General features: G+C 40.2%; 1 protein-coding gene across 1 annotated transcript; it reads left to right on the forward strand.

The window, feature by feature from the left end:
* The first annotated feature begins 3,035 nt into the window (after positions 1–3,035).
* On the forward strand, positions 3,036–22,128 carry colgalt2b (collagen beta(1-O)galactosyltransferase 2b). Its single transcript, XM_086161678.1, has 12 exons — positions 3,036–3,390; positions 14,012–14,122; positions 14,250–14,367; positions 14,693–14,827; positions 14,918–15,122; positions 16,004–16,123; positions 16,302–16,375; positions 16,555–16,661; positions 16,806–16,938; positions 17,955–18,082; positions 18,182–18,388; positions 21,012–22,128. Exons 1-12 carry the CDS (start codon positions 3,167–3,169, stop codon positions 21,283–21,285), a joined length of 1,836 nt encoding a protein of 611 aa, XP_086017804.1. The 5' UTR covers positions 3,036–3,166; the 3' UTR covers positions 21,286–22,128.
* Positions 22,129–23,379: the final 1,251 nt, after the last annotated feature.

The following is a 23,379-nucleotide window of genomic DNA, read 5'->3' on the forward strand; positions in this document are numbered from 1 at the left end:
AAATATTTATTTTTAAATTCTGAGTCCTGCTTGTGTCTTGTTGTTCCGAACCAGAGTCTTTGAATCACCCGTAACAATCGGAGTATTTTATTTTACAAGAAAGGTGCCTTTACTGTTTTTGATCCTGATTTGTTCATGTAACATTGTAACTGAAAGTTGCTTACTTGTTTTAATCCTTGACAAAATCAAGGGTTATTTCAAGGCTTAAGACCATTTAAGTTACTTATAGCTTGGTAGAACTCAAGTCATAACCCCAAATACAGGGAGAAAAATGAGTAATCATTTCAGTGTACAAAAAGCCCACAGGTTTAATAGTTGTTCCATTATTGGCACATATAAATTAATGCCAATTACAGGTTTTAATGACTGTACTGTAAACCCCTTTATAAACAAAAAAAAATTTTCAACAGCAACCTAAAGCACCAGGACATACTTTTTGGCATAGATGCTGATACTTGAGCTACATGCTTATATTCAACCATAGTCCTTCGTATCTTTTTGCATTGACTGAGGACGATCAGCTAGTGCAGGCCTGGCCAACCTGTGGCTCCCGAGCCGCATGCGGCTCTTAAGTTCATGTTGAATTTTGTGCTTGAGTGTTTACTTGTTCAGTTGCATGCCATTCCAGGGTTCTCTGCGCACAGCAAAAAGAAAAAAATAACAACCCACAAACACAAAAATCGACAAACGTAACAGCCGCATGTAGCTTGGGAGCTGCAGGTTGGCCAGGCCTGAGCTGGTGCTCGATATTACAGTCGATCATCTTTTGTATTTTTATTTCAGAAACTGTTTGATAAATGTTTAGTTCCAAATCTTGAAAATTGTGGGGGCCAAATGAGTCTCATGGTCAATGAGTCATAGGTCAGATATCTGCCCCTAAACAGAATTAAACCCGAGGAGGTCTTTGTGGTTTTGGCTGGATGTGAATTACCACACAGCAAACCTTTAGGGAATGCTTCAGTGCAATTTGTTTAATTTTTTTTTTTCTGTTTAATTTCACACCCCATGTAGTTCTGTTTCTGTATTGATTCTAGATGCAGTGACTGCATTCTGCTGTCTAAAGTTAGTGGACAGACAGTTTTGCATTTTAAACTACACATTGTCTGGCACCACAGCTTTACCAATTAAAAGCCTCACAGTAGGCTTTCGCCCTGGACTAAATGAAAATAAATGGTATAGTTCTCCCACAGGCTTCCACTGCTCAGTTATGGAAAGACAAATTGCTGCATGTTGAGTTTGTAACCAAAATTACAAAGCACATATTTCGTTGTGCCAGCAAGAGCCGTTTCAATGTTGAAAATGTATCTCAGACTGTGCAGGAGCCTGATCTTCAGCCAGCTGGGTGAGGCAGATTATGGTGAGTTGAAAGTGCAGAGCAAAGTGCTGAACATATAAAAGTTCATTTACCTTGTTTTATTTAAATGCGATGCACTGAATTGCCATTTTTGTCTCAAATGTCCAACGCTTACCACGAAAGGATTTTAGCCCGACAATTTACCATTTGCACCCCCCTGACCAAGTAAGTCCTGATACCCAGAGGCTGCTGTCTGCTGTGAACCCTGGATGACCCCGGCCTCTGACCTTAGTTTTCTTCAGCCAACGGCAAGAATAAAGTTGGATGCTCTTGGTCCTGCACAACTGTTCCAAAGCAATGCCTTAAGTAAGTTTTCAGCTTTTGTCTCTTAAAACAAGGTAAATGGTTTCCACTTTTAAAGTGCTTTCATCATCTTGCAGTTTCAAAGCGTGTCACACTGGATTACATTCACCCATTCATACACACACTTACACAGATGGTGGCAGAGCTACAATGCATGGGATAAACCAGAATGTGAATACAGTGTCATGCCCAGGGACACTTTTGGCATGCAGGTATCGAACCCCCAACTGCCCGATTGGAGGGATACCTGCCCTTCAAACTGAGGCACAGCCGCCCCAAATAAAACTCTGGGCAGGTTTTTGCATGAGAAATGTGGATGTAAAACAATTTGGTGCCAAACACTAACAAGGAATGGAAAGCACTAGAGGGAGCTAATGGATTATTGGATGGATTCTCACCATCATCCAGGCCGCATCAGGGCATCCAACAACCTAGAATATGGCAGCAGTCTTATTCCCTCAATGACGGGATACCATGATCCAGTGGCAGAGGTTCTTGCTTAAATAAACATAGAGGAGACAGCAGTGAGATGGCTTTGTCTGTGTGTGTGTGTTTGTGTGTGTGTGTATATGTGCCCTCAGTGTTCTATAATTTAAAAGGTTACAGAAGGACAACTATAATCACATAAGACTGGTATAATATTATAGTGACATATAGAGGCTGATACCAGCAGTCTGGGCTGTTCTCTTGGAACTTAAGCAGCAAAACCCTGAGCCTCAGTGGAATGTTTGTGATGTGGATTTGCTTTTGTGTGTGTGTGTGTGTGTGAGAAAGAGAGTGAGAGTGAGAGGGAGTGAACCGGTGCAACAAGTGCTCTTTAGTCTCAACCTGTTACAGTTCTGTTTTTTCTAGTTGGTCTCATTAATGCAAGTTTTAAACATCACATTTCATTGTCTTTGCAACCCCTTTCTTGAATAACTATAATTTCCTTCCATCTCAGTTCTCCGTATTCAGTCCAATCTTTTTTCTTAAAAAATAGATGGGCATATAGCAGAGAAGGCTGGATATTTGGGGGCTGATGTCTAAGCTGGTAACAATTTATGGTCTCCAACTCTGCCTGCAGCATCCAAGAGCCTGTTGAGGGTTTGAAAAGTAAGAACAAACTTTCAGGCAGAGGGAAACTAAAGAAAGGGCAGCACAGACGAATTTAATTGGACAGACATCATGGCCAGTGACTTCCAACACAGTGTGGCTTCAAAGGGTATAATTAATTTCCCTTTCCATATCAACAATGAGACTATGGATTCGGACATCTAATCGTACTCAGGATGATCGGAGAGTAAAAGTGCAGACTTTGGCAGCGAGGCTCCACACAAGCATCCGCACGGGTGTAGGAGGGGTGACAGAGGTAAAAAAAAAAAAAAAAAAGAAATCCCTCCACCCATCCACCTCCTTCTCTTCTACCTACCGTCCTCCCCCTCCCACCAAAGCTCTCCCTCTCTCTGTCTACCTCACTACCGCCTCTGGACTCCAGGTCTCAGGTTGGAGAGGGGGTCTGGGAAGGCGACCATGCGGGCGGTGTTGGCCGCGATGTGGGCGCTGATGGCGACGCTGGTGCCCGGCGGCGCGCCCGAGCTGCCGTCGCTGGTGCAGGAGCCGGTGAAGGCCGAGTCCTCGCTGCTGAAGCCGAAGGTTATGATCGCCATCGTGGCTCGTAACGCGGCGCACAGCTTGCCCCACTACCTGGGCTGCATCGACCGTCTGGAGTACCCGAAGGAGCGCATAGCGATCTGGTGAGAGACTCGCTTTTACACTCTTGTCACTTATACATTGCATGAAGATGCGTCCACTGGCAATCGTATGCACCTATTAGTGAAATCGAGTGCTTGCAGTTTCACCTACATGTGTTTCGTGTTTCTGCGTGTTTGCTGAGTTTGTGAAAAAGCAGCGTGTGTCCGCGTTAACTCAAACACATCATCCGGGAAACCTGTTGCTGCGATTTCTCGTTTTTTTTGTTGTTGTTTTTTTACGACGCGCTCCTCACAGCCTGTCCACTGGCACCCCTAAGCGCGCACCGCGCGTCGGTGTGAGGAGATGAAAGAGCTTTTGTGCATGTTGGGAGTTTGGCAGAACCCATAATCACTGCCCCCTACCTCCTCCATCCCCACCATCCCGTGCACAAACCGGCGGAAACGGGACTTTAAAACAGCAGGTCGGCGGTTATGAAAGGGGCCTCATACACAAGGTACGCTCCTGCTTGACGACTGTCCGGGAGAATATGAAGAGTAGGAGTAGGAGCCTGCAGGTGGAGGCATGAAAAGAGACATTGAGTGGGTTTGACAGCAGGACCGGTGTGTGTGTGTGTATGTCTGTGTGTGTGTGTGTGTGTGTGCGTACGCGTTCTACTAAGTCATGCGTAAAGTCTGGGTGCGCACGCCTTTGTTTGATCGACGCGTGGGTCATGTGGACCCATGGTTCAGATTGAATTTTCAAGTACTTTCTGACTAAGGTGCACCTCCATAGCGTTCACTTTTGGTGTGTAGAATGTTAGAGGTGGACGTGTCCCATGAAAACACCACGCCTTCTCTTTGGATACCTTCAACAAGACCGTGTTCTGTTAGAAATGGTCAGAATAAGAAACCAGAATCACTGTTTCATTTACTTGCGGATTAGTCTTACATGACACATGAGTGTATTTGTTGTAGCAGGCAAATGTAAATTAACCATCAAACATTAGCATTAAATCTGTATTTGGCCTACTGGAGAGCCAAGACGCAAAATTACTGGGGAGGGGGTTGGGGTCACATAAGTCAAGGGGCTCCAGCTGGACATAGAGAAAATATAAATCTTTACCTGTAGGTTTGTTAACTTTTCTACTGTCTGGAAGGTGGCGGACTGAGTATTGAAGGCTGTTACCTATTAGATCCATGCGAAACTCCAGCAAGAGGACATAATGTTCTTCACATTTGTGGCTCCTTGGAGAAGCACAGAGGATTGTTTACCTCTTTATTTTTCCCATTACTCATTTTCAAACATGCAAGTTCCACAGAAATACTGGCTGTAATCACCAGTAAAAAACATGCATAAAATGCACATGGTTGTGGATGTTGTGGTCCTGTCAGTTTCACAAGGTGTAACTGGAACAAGTTAACATTTTTTAACAAAACTCTTAACAGTATGCAGAGAAATATCTTGAGCCACAACTCAAAGGGTCAACATTTTTAAGTTTTGATTTTTGAAGCTTTGTCACTGGAAAAGTCGACAGATAAGTGATAGTGAGCTGGCAGAGCAGGATGAAGAATGAAAGAACGTAGGGAATTAGTGATAGAGGGGGGGTGGTTGGGTGGAGGTGTTAAACACTTAGCCAGAGGACAGCGGAGTTAGTTCATCAACATTCCCACAGCCATTGGACCAAATCTTCCACCTTCTCCATGTCATACACTCTCATTTTCATTAAGTATTTAATGAATGAGACCTATATTCAAATATAATTGGGGCACCATGATAATCCTTCTATGTACAGTAAGCATATAGGTCAACAGACAAGTATAGCAGAGCCTTGTCATAGACTGAGGTTCTCCGTGAGCCCGGAAAACATCAGCAAGCTCGGATTCGACTGTCTAAATTAGGGAATTCTTTGTCATGACTATTTTTTGCATCAGGTAACAGGTCTAGTAAATGACTTCTAAAGTACAAAACTGCAGGCACTTGTATCTGGATAGCAGGAACAAATGGGGTGTTTGCAGGTGCTTGAAAACACCACAAGATCCCTGGCCTGTTTCCAGGGGCTGCTCTTCTATTACATAACTCTCTGACCAGAGGAATATTTCAATTATATTGCTCAATGGCCATTCTGACAAAAAAGAAATACATTATATTATATTATATTATATTATATTATATTATATTATATTATGGAGGATTTCATGAGCTGTTTGTGACCTGCCTGTTTGTCTAAGACAAAACTTTGACTTTGGATGCCTGCAATCTTTTTCTTCTCATGCTGGTTGCTACTCTCTCAGCATCTTATTGCTTCTGGATGTTCATGCACTGAAGAGTTTCCCCGATGTTCACCGGTGGCCAGCTTTGATTTTTGGGTCTGGTTGGAGACAGACTGAATCATAGAGAAAATATTCGGAAATAGTATTGCAGAGCTCTTAAAGCATTAAATCTATTTTGGAGGTTGTCTTACATAATGGTATCTTGTTAATCTTCTCTTTTGTCTTCTAACGACTTGTTTAGGAACTTTTAACTCACATCTTTTGTTCATAGGCATTGTATGAAATGGGAATCAAACAAAGAATGTTCCATAGTTGCACAAAGTCACACTGCAAGCCGCTTTGATAAATCCTCCATACTGTATCTACTGCCAAACATCATGGATATTTATATAAAAAAAGAGTGACTTCATATCATTTCGCTGATGCATTTGGTCAATGGTTGTTTATTTTGACATCACTGTGTAAATGGCTAAAGGTTCCATACCTGAAGCTGAATATGACTGAATACCACAATTGACGAGTTTTGTCAGCAAGCATGATTAATGAAACTACAAATAGTTTGAATCAGAACCTGGTCTGATATTTTGCATTCATTCCCCATGATGTGGAACCCTGAAGTCATCGGCGCCAAAATTCCAAGAATCTGATTTTACAGGAGACGTCTTGTGTCCGAAAATTTAACTTGACTGAAAAAAAAAGATAAAATTTTGGCATGATATTATATCCAGCGATTTTTATGACAGCGAAGGACAGCATTTGATTTACAAGAAATCTGTCCTAGGTTCCCCACTGAACCTAGGACAGATATTAAGTCGGGAATAGATGACGATGAGCTATAAGTGCATGCCTTGCACATTATGAAAGTGCACATACCACAAATGGCCTTATACATAATTGGATGTGCCTCCTTATTGCCAGAGGAAGGCATATCACCTTTGGTGCAAGAGGTGGAGTGATGTATAGCTCCATATGTGGATCTGAAAATTATTTTGACAAGTGCAATGAGTTATCACGCAATAAATGGACCATGAAAAATTGAAGGTGGGTGCTCAGGGAAAAGTGTGTGATTTATGCTTTAAGCAGAATTTTGACTTACTGTGGCTGACATTCTTACCCTGAGCTCTAACCTTTTCTTTTTTTTCTTTCAAACACTGCTCTATTGTAACCTGGGGAGGGGGTGTGAATGAATTCTGGCAAATTAGAACAATCAGAGCAAACAAATGCAAGACTGTCTGGCAAAAAATTGAAAGCTTCTTTTATCAGGTGAGATTTTCTCTTTTCAACAGAGGTGAGCAATATGAAAATATGCAACATGACATTTAGATTTATCAAAGACAAATAAAATTAGTGTTTCTACAGCATAATGAAGCTGCAACTCATTTCAGAAGCTTTTGAATTTTTTTGATGAAATAAATCTGTCATAGTTCTTTGATTGACCTGCAAATACTTGAACAATTATAATTAAGAAAAAAAAGGTGCTCAGTTTTTTGTGGTAGGATTTATCACTCATCCTCTGTCTAATCTTCCTTTCACTCATTCATTGTAATCTAGATTAAAAGATTAAAAAATGATCATTTATATTATGTAATTCCATGTAATATTTTCAAGATTATTTTTTATTTTTATTTCAAGTTCCCTTTTTAAATTACTTTTAAACACTATTCAACGCACACCTTTATTAGATTTGGCATCTGAGTATCATAAACCAACTACATGACTGCTTGTTACATAACCTGTTGGAAAAGTTTAAAACATCTTCAGATGGGTTAAAACTTGACCTAGCCTCATAACTGACCAGGAAAAAATCTGATAGTTAAATAAGCATCAGAGAAATCCATCTTGATGAATATTCATTCCACCACTGACTGTCATAAACATTTGTGATTCAGAATAAATAATTAAGTTAAGAAAGGCATTATTGCGTTTTTTGGCGAATGATTACTAGCATATGCACTGAGTGTGTCAATATGTTTGGAACTCTCCCCCCACACATGTCCTTGTGTTAGATTGTTACGTCTATTTTTCAGTTCAATTACACACATGTAACACACACGTCTCTGTTCCCCTGGCTCGTTCTCATTTTTAACATTCACATTTTTCAGTTCTGCCAAAAGGCCCACGGCAAGCCTGAAATTCCCTGTGCAGAGTACCAGACTCTGTTCATATCAAAAGTCATTGTGCATTCAGGCCACAATAAACTGCTACTGTCTTTATATATACTCTATGCTTCATTCTTATATTTATTTTACATTGCCTTTGTTTCACATAAGCATCGGTCCCTGGTGACATGCTGTTTTGATTATAACTTGAAGAACCTCCAAATTCCCACACATATAAAATTCCATAGTGGCAGTATTCGATATTTAGTATACCTCTATAGCAATTAGCCTGTAGTTGGTCAAATGACCTTGGAATAGCTGTTTTGCTGAACTTAAGATATATTTCATTGATATTCTTTCTTATCGTCTGTATCTTGTAGATTAGAGGCAAGGATAAAAAGGGTAAAAAAAAACGGGAGGTGAGGGGTGCGCAATCTACTTTCATGTCCCGGAGTTGCTGGTCCCTGTCTCCCCTGGAATGGATCCTGAACTTGGCACATATTTCTTGCTTCAATGCCACGTATCCTCAACCCTAATTCCATCAGCATTCCAGAGCCTGGCAGATCAGCAATATTTGAGCAGACACACATCTGATCTGCTATCTTGGTCTGAGCACTCTGGGAAGAGGCTTTGATATGAAAGAATATTGCATTGAATAATATGAAGGACAGAAAGAAACATGTTCACTGTCCGTCCTTCAGTTTCAGTGTTTAGAGTGATGGGAAAACTAAGAGCAACTCTAGGGCTGCACTTTGTGTTTAGGAAATACAATTTTAAAGCCATCCATCTGACTCATTATCAGGCCTTTAACAGAGCACTCCTCATTCACTAATATCCCTCTCTTTTCCAACACACATCTTTGCATTCATCATTTCTTCCATCTGGTTCTCTGACTCCTTAGCCTTAAGTCATCGTGTTGGTTTTGTATCGCAACTAATGAGTTGTTAGTATTACATGACTGAACTTAAAACACGACTCGTCTAAAGAATAATGTCTCTTGCCGATAAAGCCAAAACTCAGATTTCAAGTGACTTTAAAGCCCTTTATCAATACAAACAACAAATGTAGCTATCGCAAGTATACATTTGGGATGCATTTTTCCCCTAAGAAATGAATTATTTCAATTTACAAGGCCATTCATTATTATGCTGATTTTTATTTTGAGTAATAATGTATCTTGCATACAGTTTTGCTGCAGTGGTAAGGTCTATGTGCATGAAGTCACAGCCACCCTTTAAAGTAGAATGTATTTATAATACTGCGATTGATTAGCTGGTCACCAATCGAGCTGAGAACCCATTCCAAATACCAGCAGATTGATTGATATGTATCTAATTCCCTTTATCTGCCAATTTACAGTGATACAGTAAAGGCAAGTTCAGTTGAAGAAGCTTATCAGTATAAAAACTGATCAAGTGATCACCACATCTAGCCATGAATAATGGACGATAAAAACAGGACTAGATGATAATACACTGAAATATTTTCAGGTGACAGTTTGAACTGGGTGCTCTTTTTTCGGAGGGTGGGTGGGAGTGGGGGGTCTTGAAATCAACAATGAAGTGATAATGACTTGATGATACAGGTCCTAATAGCAGTACTGAATAGTGACGTTAATGTACATTAATATTTACCATTTCTTCAATGCTTATGTAGTATCAAGCAGAAGTCATTTTAATATTGAAATATTTGATGATTTCAAATTAATATACAAGTGTCCCGTCATTTCTGCCCCTCATTCAACTTCAGATGTGCCTGATATTAAACAATGACAAATATCTCTGCTGGACCTTGAATATCAATGGCAAATGCCACACTCTAGTGTTACCTCTCTCTCTCTCTAGCATACATTTGTTGACCCTGATACTCATGAGGAATTTCAACTAGCTTTCACTGGAAAGGCTATCATAAAACGTGAATACACATACATGGACACACAAGGATATATACTGTGTCTAAAAGGCATCTATGCTCAGGTCTGAAAGGGCCATTCTTGAATTTTAATTCAATGCCACACCAGATCATTATAATACTAGATAGTTTGTTGAATCAACAGTTACCTGATACTCGCCTGCAGGGGCCTTTCAGACCTGTGTTTACCTAAATGAGTCAGTCTAGAAACAAGCCCCTCTGTCAAAAGCCAGATGTTCACCTTCAGATGATTTCCTTCGTGCCACACTCGGTGCTATCTGAGACACCTATACTGTTGGTGTGTCAGAGTGGGGTCTTAAGGAGTTGTCATTATCACCACCTTATTACCGTATTTATCTGCATTTGCTGTCCTGAAATCCAAACCAGAACAATGTAACTCTTTTTGCATGTCATGAATAGAGATCTGTTATGTACTGTATGTTTATATGTCACATTATATGAAGTAGACGAGATCATTATCATCCTATATAAATGTATATTTTCATCTTAAATTTCGCCGGGTAGATATTCATCTACGAGCTGGCAGAGGCTCCTGTGTTTTAAGGAGCAATTAGGTGTTCATTGTTATTTTTTTCGGTTTAATTCAAAATGGCACAGTGGCTCAGTATTGGATGGACTGATTGAACCACAAAAGTTGGTTGCGATATCTATCCATTTTAGACAAGACAGTACTTTTTCTAACTTTTACCCACCTGATGATCCCGAGACTCTCAAAATGGCAGTAAATGGAAAAAAAAATCACTATGCTGAGTATTTTAATTTTGCTAAAATATGATGAAAAAGTTCCCAAACCTTTTCAAGCCAACAAAATTGAATGAGTTAAAATGCCATGTTTAAAGTTTTTTGTCAATACTTTCCTATTTAATATAGATCAATCCAAGAGCTTTGGGGACGGGACCCATCAAAACTGGATCGACTGTATCGTGACAGACCCATTGGCTACTAAGCAGGCACTACATCAACTGAGTCAAGGACTCAATCTAACATCTTACATACCAACCACACTGATGGTTTGTTTTGCCATTTATATTTACTCTGATGTTGGTTTAATAACAAGACTTGTACAATTTACACTACTCAATGAAAGTGCAAGCTAGTGACCTCTTTGACCGCAAGAGGAAGTAAGAATTTAAAGAAAGACTTCAGCTGTTAGGTAACAAGTGACAGAGAAACAGACATAGAGTAGATGCAGCCTTGTGAAGCATGTGTTGTCCAGATGCTGATAATAAAGACTGAACAGGGGAGAGGAAGTTTAACCTAACCCCTTCTGGCAACAGAGTAATGAGGCTGCAGCTTACTGTAAACCTTCAATGAGAGTGAAGAGACTCCATTTGTGCCTGGAGAGTGACAAAACAATAAAGGTATACCAGGGTAAAGAAGTCGATCTAATGCGAAGAGTTGGAAGGTGGTTGTAGTTGGTATAATATAACAATATTGTATCATTATGTTGACGTCAATGTTTTTGTATGCATTGTAAGGTTCTGGTCCCGTGCATGCAAATTTGTAATGATACAGGAGAGTTTCTGTCGTATGGATTTTCTGGAAAAAACGAACAAATAATAATTCTGAAATTTTCTAGTACACATTTGTCTGAACTCACGGTGCGTTATAAATCAATACGACAAGGAACTTGACAGTTATAGTTATACGGATGATGATACATGTGGGACTTGATTTACTGTTGTAAAAGGACATATATTGTGACATGAATTAGTACTGTTTAGCAAAATGACTTGTACATTGTACAAAATACAGCACTTTTGATAATGATGGGTTTTGTATTCTGGGGGCTAAGGTGGTTTTTATTCTTCGCATATCAATGTTATTATACCTTTAAATTGAATTCAGAGCTGTAATCATCTTTAGCAAACATTGTGACACACCTGCCCTGAAGGCAGAAACTTCCTTTGTGTAAATAAAAACGGTCTTTCTCCTGGTACTGGAGTGCCAACACAGTTCAGATCAGCTGTGGTGACTGATCTTCACTGAAGACCGAGGAAATTGCAGTGCGTGGCCACATGCATCCTGAGCAGTGTGTCTCTGTGAGACGGCTAGGAACATGTCACACAGAAAAAATTTAGAACAGAACAACTGAAAGCATCTTAGAATTCAATCTACCCAGTCTTCTTGGCACTGCTGACTGAGACTGGAGTAAAAGCATGAACAAAACCCTTTCTTGTACCTCCCGGTGGGATTCTCATGTACACATTGTGTGCATTCGCTGCTTTAATGCTTCCAAGGCTCACATGTCCAGGATTCATGAGGAAAGCCAATATGTGATGTTAGTAATGGAAAATCACACAGTGTACTCTGAGTGCTTAGTGGGGTTGGGTGGTGGGAGGGACAGTTTTGGATGATGTGCTCAAGAAAGCAAAAGCCAGTGAGTTACTGAAGTTTTAAATCGGTTATGTATTATCCTTTGTGATTGAATGTGGTCTCTGAAGTAACAGCTATAAAACAAATGCTTCCTTTGTTATTTTCCCACATTTATTTTCCACAAATGCACAACACATGTAGCCCTTTTGTCATGCCCTTTGTAAAATAAAAAAAGAAACACAGCTCCAGTAATATCCTTACAATAATTATTTAAATTAATTATTCTTGTGTTGAAAAAATCAAAGGTAGAGATTTGACAATCAAGGTGAGACGTTCACCAACAATGTAATTCTGAACAAATGCATACAATTTTGGAACTATTGTCCATACAGCAGCAATAAAACAGAGTGACATAAGTTCTTCCCACATCCTTTTTTATCCCCTTGCAATCACATAAGTTTTCATACACTAATATTATTATCATTAACATTACATACCATACTTCCACTACCCTGGAGCATCTATTGTCCTTTACCTTTCAGAAATTACATAATTCTAATTCCATGCCTGGAGCTAAGTCTATAATTGACAGATGGCATGTAGGAGCATATTTAAGATGTGTAGTTTAGTGGTTGGAAAAGCATTTAAGTCAGTCCACACATCTACTCATTACTAAAGAATCAGGTGTTTCAAGCCTTTTCAAGCCTATAGTGAAGCAAAAAAGAAAGATAAAAAACCCAACCCATTTTATTACTACAATAGACAGTTATGGTCCAGTACACGCTTGCACATGCCCATGTTTTTTTTCTTTTCAACACATACATTAACAAACGCTTGTGAGCTTGCGGATACATTTTCATCTTAAAAATGACACAGCTAAATTATAAGTCACATCTGTGGAAAGTCTGAAAACCTTTAAACATCTGCATGTGCAGGCATGCATGTACACACACACACACACACACACACACACACACAAACACACACACAAATGAATTAACAGTGTGTCCTTGCTCGTCAGACATATGGCATCCCACAAGTTGCCAGTTATGAAATATCTCTGGCTGACAATCACTTAAACTTCAAACCTTGACTGTCTGTGACATCCATGTGCATGGATGTTTGATTGTATTAGCATCTGCTTGTGTGCGTTGTTTTTTTTATTTAGTTTGCAGTTCTGTGAGGACTACAGCATGATTTCTTTGCTAAGTATGGATAAGTTGTAACCACATTCTACAATAATGAGTGTTAGCTTCTGAAAATCTTCTGACACTGAGTGCGTGTATGTGTGTGTATGTGTGTGTGAGAAAGAGAGAGAGTGTTTGAGCATGTGTATCTCTGCCCAGCAAGTCTAAAATTGGGTGTGAGATTTTGGAGGGCGTACAGCAAGGAATATTACAGCATGGAATGGAAAACTCCATCTCACTAAAAGTGAGATGTATGCACATTCAGGTTGCAGCCTCTGCCTCGTATTATATATTGTAGCCTTTAAAAAGCATTTTAAAAGCAGAGACAAAGAGGCAAGTGTTACTTATTGTTCTGTTGTTCTTCTACTTGTGTGTTGAACGGTGATAGTGAACGGAAGGGTTGTATCACATTTTAAAAACTTCCTTATATAAATGTAAACACACACACACACACAAACACACACATACACACAGGTACAGTGGCAACAGTGTCCTCTCTGACTCAGCTGTGGAAGCTGAAGTGGAAATCTCTGTGAAGAGACCATGATGCAGAGTGCAGAGTATAAAAGCAGTAACAAACATCTGCAGTAACTCAATGCGAACATTACCCCAGCGTAATTTGCTTACTCATATGAGGGTGTGTGAAGGACCAAGAGGTGTGTTAGTGTTTTATGCCTGTGTGAATATTTTTAACCAGAGTTCGTGAGAGTAATGTCTGTCTCTCCTGTGACTTTGCAGACTGTTTGTTTGTACTCCTGTTTTCCTGCAAAATAAACACTGGCCGATGCTGGATATTTTGAGGAGAGACTTAGACTAAAGAGATCAAAATATTGAATAATTTGGTTATTTTTGGCTGATTATTGACTCTCATTGAAACAGGGCAGCAACAGATCATAATGTAGACAACACCACTGCTTTGTTGAGAGAGTGGCTGAAGAGAGCGCAGCGCATCTACCATTACGTGGAGTGGAGGCCCATGGAGGAGCCCAGGTTTGTACGGGATCTATCAATTCTATAACTCTTTACTACATTCCTGGTTACGTTTGCTTTACTCCAGTCATGAGTGTTGTCTGAGAAGTTGGTAAGACAAATCAAAGGCCCTTTTCCTCTGTACAAGGTCCTACACAGATGAGTGGGGCCCGAAGCACTGGCCCCCCTCCAGGTTCAACCATGTCATGAAGCTCAGACAAGCAGCTCTGAAAGCTGCTCGGGAACGATGGGCTGACTATATAATGGTAAATCCCCAAATATTTGATTTTGCTGTGAAAATACAATCATTCGTTCAGGAATAGTTCAGCTATTCAGAATTGAAAAATAAACTGTGTAAGAGTAATGTACTTCACATCTGTGGCATTTGACTTTCCACAACTGCAATTATACTTTGTTGAGATTCAAAATGATGTAATAAGGAAGCACTCTGGCCCACATAAACATGGTACTTTTAGATTTCAGCACATGAGACATAAGAGATGTTATAGGTTAACCACAGGGGCCTCTGATTAAATTTAGGAAGTGTTGTTTGCTTGTGAGTTGCACTCTGAGACCCTTGCAAATCTCCAGTTTGTAGACAGTGACAACTTGCTGACCAACCCCCGCGTGCTGGATTTGCTAATGGCTGAGAACAGGACGTTGGTTTCTCCGATGTTGGAGTCACGATCGCTTTACTCCAACTTCTGGTGTGGCATCACCCCGCAGGTACTGCGTGGACATATTTTCATCTTTCCGTCTACTCTGCAAAGCTTATCACCTTAGCTTGATGTATCCTTGTTTCCTCTTCTATTTAAGGGTTACTATAAGCGGACTCCTGACTACCAGCCTATCAGGGAATGGAAGCGCCTGGGCTGCTTCGCCGTTCCGATGGTGCACAGCACCTTCCTCTTGGACTTGCGCCGGGAATCCAGCAGGGACCTAGCCTTTTACCCCCCTCACCCCGACTACAGCTGGGCTTTTGACGACATCATGGTGTTTGCATTTTCCGCACGTCAGGCAGGTCAGTTTAAAACCTTCAACTCACTATAAACATTCAGCCATATAGCTGAGGGGTAATTGGGTAGTGACAGACAGCGTACTGATGGTGACGTTATTTATCTGGTCCAGTTGGAATAAATCTGTTTGCTGACAAGGAGTTGGAGCATGGATGAACAGATCCACATGTGTACAACAATACCTTTTAATTGTAGATTTTTGAAGTGTTCAACTGTCCACAGGCAACAAAGTACTGCAAAACCTTTCATTTCATAGAGAAAATGAATGCCCTGGTGTTTGCTTGACACCATAGTAAAAAGTAAACACTGAATCATTTTGTACAGAAAAGCAAGCACACCTGTAGAAACATGAGCAAATAGTTGTCATTAACATTTTAATTGTTGAGGATTTTTTTTCATTTCTTTACAAAGAAAACTCAAATTTATTAACAATAGATCAAATTTTGTGTAATTTTGCAGATTATTGAGGCTTATGTTAAAATAAAATGTCTGATAAATGAAAACTAACTAACTAACAAAGAACTTCAAAAACTAACAAGGAACTTCAACATTGGTCAAATTTTACCTAAAAATTATAGATTCACTGTTAGATATAACCATTACAAACTATCAGCTTCACCTGTAACACATTTTTCATGGTAATAAACAACTAAAGACTGTTTTTTTTTTATGTGACAGGAAAGATCCAAACTCATCCTCCTAATGGATAGAAATATGGCTGGATAATGGATAGATAGTTAGTTTGTTGTCAGATCTTATGATGTTATTTTTTGACCGACAAAGCCTCGAATTTGCCATCATAAATAAACCCCCAGACGTTTTTCTTTCTGTCGGGGCAAGATTTTGTGTGTACAGATCCAAAACCTGTGCTATGTGTCTCTCTCAGGTGTGCAGATGTATCTGTGTAACAGAGAGCACTATGGTTTCCTTCCCGTCCCTCTCAAGGCCCAGCAAAATGTGGACGATGAACGTGAGAGTTTCACACACACCATCACTGAGGCTTTGAGTAAGTAACACTTTTTTTGTCACTCCTTGACCACTACGACTGTCTCCGATTGCTTCCTGTTAAGTGAGACTATTCCCTCTGCCATATTCTTGGTAATTTTTCCTTCTCCTCTATCTCAGTGTACAGGAAGCTATGTTTCTATCTTAACCCATAGCCACAATTGTGTCCATCTTAATAGTTGACCACAGTCTGGATCCATCGAAGCACCTGCATTCTCCCCCTCCACTGCAGGACACGATGGGTTTTGATGAAGTAAGTTGTAGAGCATTGGAGATGTTTTTTTAGCAGTTTCTCTCATTCCGTTATATCTGCAAGTTGTTTCATTTCTCAGTTTACCAGCATCTAATGATTCACTGATTCCATCTTCTCCAAAAAAGACACAGTGATAGAGAGAGCAAGAAAACTGAAAATTGTAATGAATATCTATTTAGATCTTCCTGATTAATCTGAAGCGTCGACTAGACAGAAGGAGCAGGATGTTAAAAACAACAGACTCACTGGGTTTACGAGCCACACTCACAGACGCAGTGGATGGCAAGTAGGTTACAAACACCCATCTTTGCACAGCCTCAGAGGTTTCATCTCAAACTGAAATGATTAAATTATCTTTTTGTTTTTGGTTTAATAAAGTAAAAATATTCTCAGGCATGATCATGCTATTAATACGCAGACTTTATCCCAGGGCTCTAAATACATCCCAGCTGCAGGGACTGGGAATAGAAATGATGCCAGGTTATAAGGACCCATACTCTGGGCGTGTTCTCACAAGAGGGGAGATCGGCTGCTTCCTCAGTCATCATTCGATATGGACGCAGGTGAGGGCAACTCGGGTCGAGGGTCCGACAACAGCACAAGCTGATGGAGATTGTACCCCCAACACTTCCAGGCAGAATACAAAAAAATCCCCATGTCTTATTCACTTATTTAGATAACTAAGCCACCCAAAAGTGCATTGGGATTGGGAAGTTTACATTCCAGACCCCCCCAAACTGCCATGTCCAATATCCTTCCAAATAACTATACTAAATAAGAATGATAACAAAAAATATAATAATCTAAAATATTAAATAAAAATATTAGCTTTATTGGCAAAGAACATCGTTTACAAAACTACAAAATTAAGATAACAATAAAGCATAATGTATGATGCTGATAAAAGAAAAATCAAATCAATTTTTATCATACTGTACACACACACACACACACACACACACACACACACATATATATATATATATATATATATATATATATATATACACGATACAGTATTAGTGATAGAGCACGTTTCTTTTTTGAAAGCTCATTATTGATATTTTTTTATAATTTATCCTTTATTAATCCCTCATGGGGTAATTCTTTCTCTGCAATTAACCCATCATGGATGAACCATGACCCGTAGGCTGCCATCCACCAGCACCAGGGCAGCAGTTAGGGGGTCAGTGTCTTGGTCAACAACACTTCGACACACTAAGAGGTGCCTGGGTCGAACCGGGAATTTTTCGTTTACAATGACAATTGCTCTACCTCCTGCGCCACGCCTCCCCCAACACTTGCTGCAGATAAATATATTTAAAATGTATGCATTCAATTATATTGTGAACCCCCTGAACCAAAATACAATTATAACTTTCCAGACTTACTCATGTAGTCACTTTTTTGGATGCCAGGAAATCAAGAGACTAAAAGCCATCTCAGATCTCCATATATTCATTCCTCTGTTAGTCCCCGTGCCTGACCCTTGTTTGTTTTTCTTCTCACAAGTTTGCCATGCAGTTTGTATTTGAGATAAACGAGGGCAGAATCTCAAAAATTTGTGTTTTATGACCAGGTGTTGGAGCGTGGCCTTCATAAAGTGCTTATCCTAGAGGACGATGTGAGGTTTGAACCCAGGTTTAAACGGCGGCTGCAGGCCATCATGGATGACATAGACAAAGCTCAGCTGGACTGGGATCTCATGTAAGAACCCCACTTCCTACTGGAATGCCATCTTCATCTTCATTTTGGTGTTTAAGCCCCACAACTTACAGTAACAATATCAATTTTAACTTCTTTCAGCTATGTGGGCCGTAAGCGAATGCAGGTGCAGCAGCCGGAGCAGTCCGTGGATGGTGTCAACAACCTGGTGGAGGCAGACTACTCCTACTGGACCCTTGGATATGCACTGTCACAGCAAGGAGCACAAAAGTTACTGGCTGCCAAGCCATTCTCAAGGATGATGCCCGTCGATGAGTTCCTGCCCATCATGTTCGACAAACATCCAAAGTTAGTCTTGAATTTTTCTATTTGAAGTAATATAGATTTAATGCAGTGCCAATTCAGTGTGAAATATGGTTCTAGTGTTGTCAGTGATGCACCATCCAGGAAACTTCTGGTACAGAGAGAAGTATTGCATAATGTTCACAAACACACTCATACAAATAGCCTTTCAGACTGCTTGGAGATGAAGAGATGGGCCAATATTTGGAGGACTGCAAATAGATGATTGCAGGTGCACAGCACTCGCACATGAGAATAAGCCAGGTAACCGCATTCAGAATAAAAATAGGATGTGCAAAGAAGTGATAGCTAAGTAAAGTCTATGCAGCTAATAAAACTCAGCAATATGGTCCAAAGAAGGAATCCGTAGCTGCCAAAAACAGTGCAGTACTACTGGGGCCCACAGTCATCTCCTATACACAGACAACTATGCCTATTCACATCTCCTTTGTTAGCGGTTAGGTAATGTACAGTCTTCAATTTTGCGCTCCTGTGGCAGACCGCAACCTCAAACCCGTTAAAGTCCTACTTATATTTCTTCTTCCCCCTCTTTTCGATTTTGGTTAAATATGTTCCTTGTTCTTTCTTACTTTGCAGCACCACCCCCATCCTCTTTTACATGCCCCCTAACAAATAGGGCATGGATTGTTCTTGAGGTGCAGCGGCTGCCGCATTTTCTGTTCCCTCTTTCTGGGGGATTCCTGCTATACCCTGTGCTCCATCACCACCTCTCTTGTCTCCTGATTGTTTTGTGCTTTTAACCCCATCCTTCTCCTTTCCAGGCTCTTTCTTCATAATTGTGTCTATTTGCATTTGTACAATTACATTTTATACTCCTTGATTCATCCTCTCGCTCACTCTCATTGACATTCTCCTTTACTTTTTTTGCACACCCTTCCTGTGTCACGCAGTCCTCCTCCTCCCCCTTCCCTGCCTCTCTTTGAGGAATGTGGGCCAGCAAGGCTCTTCCTGCTGGTCGGAGAAGGGGACAGGATTCCCATTGATAGTACCCTGAACGTGGGGGTTGGGTAAAGACGGATGCTGTTCGTGTGTGTGTGTGTGTGTGTGTGTGTGTGTGTGTGTGTGTGTGTGTGTGTGTGTGTGTGTTTGTGTGCAAGTATATAAATATAGGGAGATGTGTGTCCAGTGTTCTTGGTATATATTGCTATGAAAATTCACTATATAAGAGGGTGAATTTCTTTATAAAATGGAGACAAAGTACAAAGTCAACATAAGTCCAAAGGGTAATACGTTATATGAGCCGACAACGTAATATTTGCTGTGATGGAAATTTTGTACATGTTTTATTTGGGAATCCTTTAACGGTCTAGAGACTCTACAGTGTTCTTACAAGCTACCGGGAGCTAATTCCTAACTATAGCTTCCTCTGAAAAATGAAAAGAGAGAGCCGAATAAGTAAAACATCTTTCTATGAAGGAACAGTTTGTTTCATTCATTGTGTGTTCAGACATGGTATTAATATGCATCCCTTTTCCACAGAGGTATTTTGAGGCCAGATTTAGAGCACATGGTACATCTGAAACTACTTTTTTGCCTTTAGATGGTCATTGGACCAACTGATAGACGAGAAAACAAACAGCCAAACAACAGAACAAAGAAATAAACAAAAAGCATCAAACCCAGATCATAACTATGCAACTATTAGTTCAGGAGCGTGGCAAGTAATCAAGATGTAAGGACAAAAATGGATTTGAAGAAAGTGTTTGAGGCAGTTTTGTCGCAAATGTTTTATTTGCTTTATTATTCACATACAAGTGTTCAATGTCACATTTGTCTGGTAATAAACACTGCACCAGAATTAAGGGTAAGTTCTTAACAATTTCTTTCTGTTCTTTACGGGTCACTTAAAGATCCCTTTTGTTTCAGTTAATTTATAGATCATTTCAATCAGCCAAAAAAGAATGATCATTTACCCATATTGCATCCAAAAGTGACCCAAAAAAAAAATGGAAGGTCCAGGATAATTAGCTGCTATCCTGTTTAAGTGGGACAAGTGTATACCATACATGCACACACTGTCAGCATATTATTAGCAAATAGCAACAGAAAATGTAGCAAATTAACAATGTGTAAAACAAGTTTTTACTGGAAGAAACCATGTAATTGTCTGAGTATTTCAGTGACCATGTCTTGTCTGGTTTCCTAATAACAGGGTACTTGATCAATGTTATTTCTCAACAGCCATGCAAAGGGTGTTAGTTTCTGTTATAGATTCAACCTGTGAATTTACAGCCGGTTAGGCAGTTTCTCCGAGGCCTAATAAAAGTGGTGGGTTTCATTGTCAATGTAGTTTTCACAAGCTGTGAACAGATGACTGGATGGCAGGAAGTTGACCCCTGTGATGAACCCAGACGGTATGATGCTAAAGCTGAAAACAGAAAGGAGCTGAAAGCTTTTGAAAACCGATTATTTGTTGCTGCCACGTATCAAGTTCGCGAATCCTTTGCTGAGTCGTGATCTTCAAATGTTCCTTTCGCTTCCAATTAATAATTAGCATTATCAAATGTGAAAATAATCATTAACTGATATCATCATCATTTAATTGCTCCTGTTCTGCTTCTTTATTTCTTTTTTTTTAATCTTTTATCTCTTTGCCTGCCTTCATTAGTGCTGAGTATATGTCATACTTTGAGCCCCGGGACCTAAAGGCCTTTTCTGTGGAGCCCCTCCTCATCTATCCCACCCACTACACTGGAGAACCAGGCTATATCAGTGACACCGAGACTTCCACCATTTGGGATGACGAGGCAGTGGCCACAGACTGGGACCGGCAACATGCACGCAAGACTGCCCAACAGGGTCAAATCCGCACAGCGGCACAAAACAGTGTCACCGGGGACTCGCCACCTCCTGCTGCGCGATCCTCACGGGATGAACTCTGATGGAGACCTGAGCCTCAGAGGGACAGACTTGTATTTTCTATGCCATGTACACACACTTGAAAAAACAAACACGAAATACAAGCAAAGACACTGTACATGCACACACACACAGACAGACGCACTGGTGCCCTCATGGATAAAAGCAGGGTTGAGATGTCAATCCAGTCTGCTACATGACGAAGGGATGCTGGGGCAAGAGGAAAGAAGAGGTCATCCTTAATATGAGAAAAGGCATTCTTTCTTCCCCATGTGCCATTTCTGGGCATGTGAAGAAACCATAAGCATCACCTGAAAGACAACCGGCAACAAACAATGTCTGGAATCAGTTTCGAATTGTTTATAGAGATTATTGCTATTTAATTTTTTTTCTACGGGACAGTGGCGGAATATGTCATTTTATGGATTTATGTCAGTGGTGACATGAAGCTGTCTTAAGAGGACTTACAGTGTGTGGGAAACTGTCAGCATCTCATGTGTGTTTATGTTAGCGGGTATTTATTTCAAAGCTGGGGGAGACATTTTATACCCGGGGGTCACTCACACACACACACACACACACACACACACACACACACACATTAACACATGCGCAGCAGGGTTGGAACAGATGTTAAGCCCAAATATCTAATTTGCACGGCAGGCTGGCCCTGCTTGTTAGCATTTCAGAACACTGCTATTTAAGCTGTATGATACATTATTTCATCTAGATCAGACATCAGCTTTCAGAACATATATGTGCTAAAATTTGAAGAGCCCGGAACATTTGACACACCTCCTTCATGCTGCCTGAGAAAGTCTTATTCAGATGTGATGCTGTGCTGAACCAATAAAACAGTTTCTTTATTTCTGTGTTTTCTTTTATTCCGCAGTACAAGCTCACGCCAAGGCAGTTTGCACAACAGAAGTACAGCAGGATTTCACTAGTTTTGTAAGGTTTAATACAAATTGGCTATCATGTTTATCATCATTTCACTGCTTGAATAGAAGGCCATTGTTCCCACGGGCATCTTGCTATCTCAGAGAGTTGGAAACAGCCTCAAAAGCCACCTGTGTCATCACAGCAAACTGATAGAACATGAAAGATGTTGCAGCCTCCAAATAAATGCAGAGTCTGAGTGATGATTATGGAAAGGATTCTCAGCACCTGGTCGCAATGTGAGGGAAACTTTTCGCTTGGTGTTCTAAAGTTTTTGTCCAAATCCTGAAAAAGAAACAAGGGCTCGTTGGGTGGGGGATTAAGTTAATACAGGTTAGCCGGATGAAGGTTGCAGGTGATGTTGAGAGTAAAGGAACCAATGGAGGAGGCCAGAGACTTGAGGTGATTACACTTCATAAAGGAAATAAGCAGGAAGATCAGAATCAGAATCAGAAAGTCTTTATTGGACAAGGAATTTAATATGGTTTGTCAGTGGTTGGTGGACAAACATAGAATTTTCATCATATAAAAAAGTGAGATCAGGACAAGTATAATTAGTGGTGCGAATGAGCAAGTGGTGCATTGTAATGCAAAAGTAATGCAATAGAGAGGGGGTTGAGACTGTGTCAGCGGGGCCCCGGGTCTTACTGATGAGGCCTCCTGAAGATCATAATCTTCGCTCATTACAGGGAAAACACAATGACTCTTCTGCCATTCAGATTTATTTTTTCATACTTTTGATAAGGCTTGACTCCTCTGTTGTGAATTGAAATACTTAGAAGTTTTCTCCTTTTTTCAGCTTTATTTTCTTTACAACAGAGGATATACTGTCATCTACTGGCAATAAGTGAAAGGGCAGTTTTTTGGAACAAATGAGAATAAATCCATTTTGGAACAGTTTGTATAAGTCATTACTATCATCAGGCCTTATTTACATTGCAGCAACTTACATTGTCAATTATTTACATTATTAAATGCTGAATATAAGCGCACATTCATAAACGTAGAGCGTAGACAAGCACACACTGGTTCAATTCAAGCTGACTTAACACCCGAGTAAATTGTTCTTTCCTGAGGGCAGCATGAAAAGAAATTTCAGTCAACCGTTAAAAATGCATTTGTAAGCCATGATCATGGGAACGATGTACTTGGTCTGTTTCAGGTCACCTACAGCAGTG

Source organism: Fistularia commersonii, chromosome 16 (assembly GCF_037954325.1).
Source record: "Fistularia commersonii isolate RoL2024-O1a breed Wild chromosome 16, RoL_Fcom_v1.0, whole genome shotgun sequence".
Classification (NCBI taxonomy): domain Eukaryota; kingdom Metazoa; phylum Chordata; class Actinopteri; order Syngnathiformes; family Fistulariidae; genus Fistularia; species Fistularia commersonii.

Bases quoted from the DNA above. Each gene is read 5' to 3' on its own strand.
- colgalt2b (XM_086161678.1), top strand. From the start codon at position 3,167: ATGCGGGCGGTGTTGGCCGCGATGTGGGCGCTGATGGCGACGCTGGTG. The intron at 16,662-16,805 runs GTAGGTTACAAA...ACTTTATCCCAG, and splicing joins ACAGACGCAGTGGATGGCAA to GGCTCTAAATACATCCCAGC. The intron at 18,389-21,011 runs GTTAGTCTTGAA...TGCCTTCATTAG, and splicing joins ATGTTCGACAAACATCCAAA to TGCTGAGTATATGTCATACT.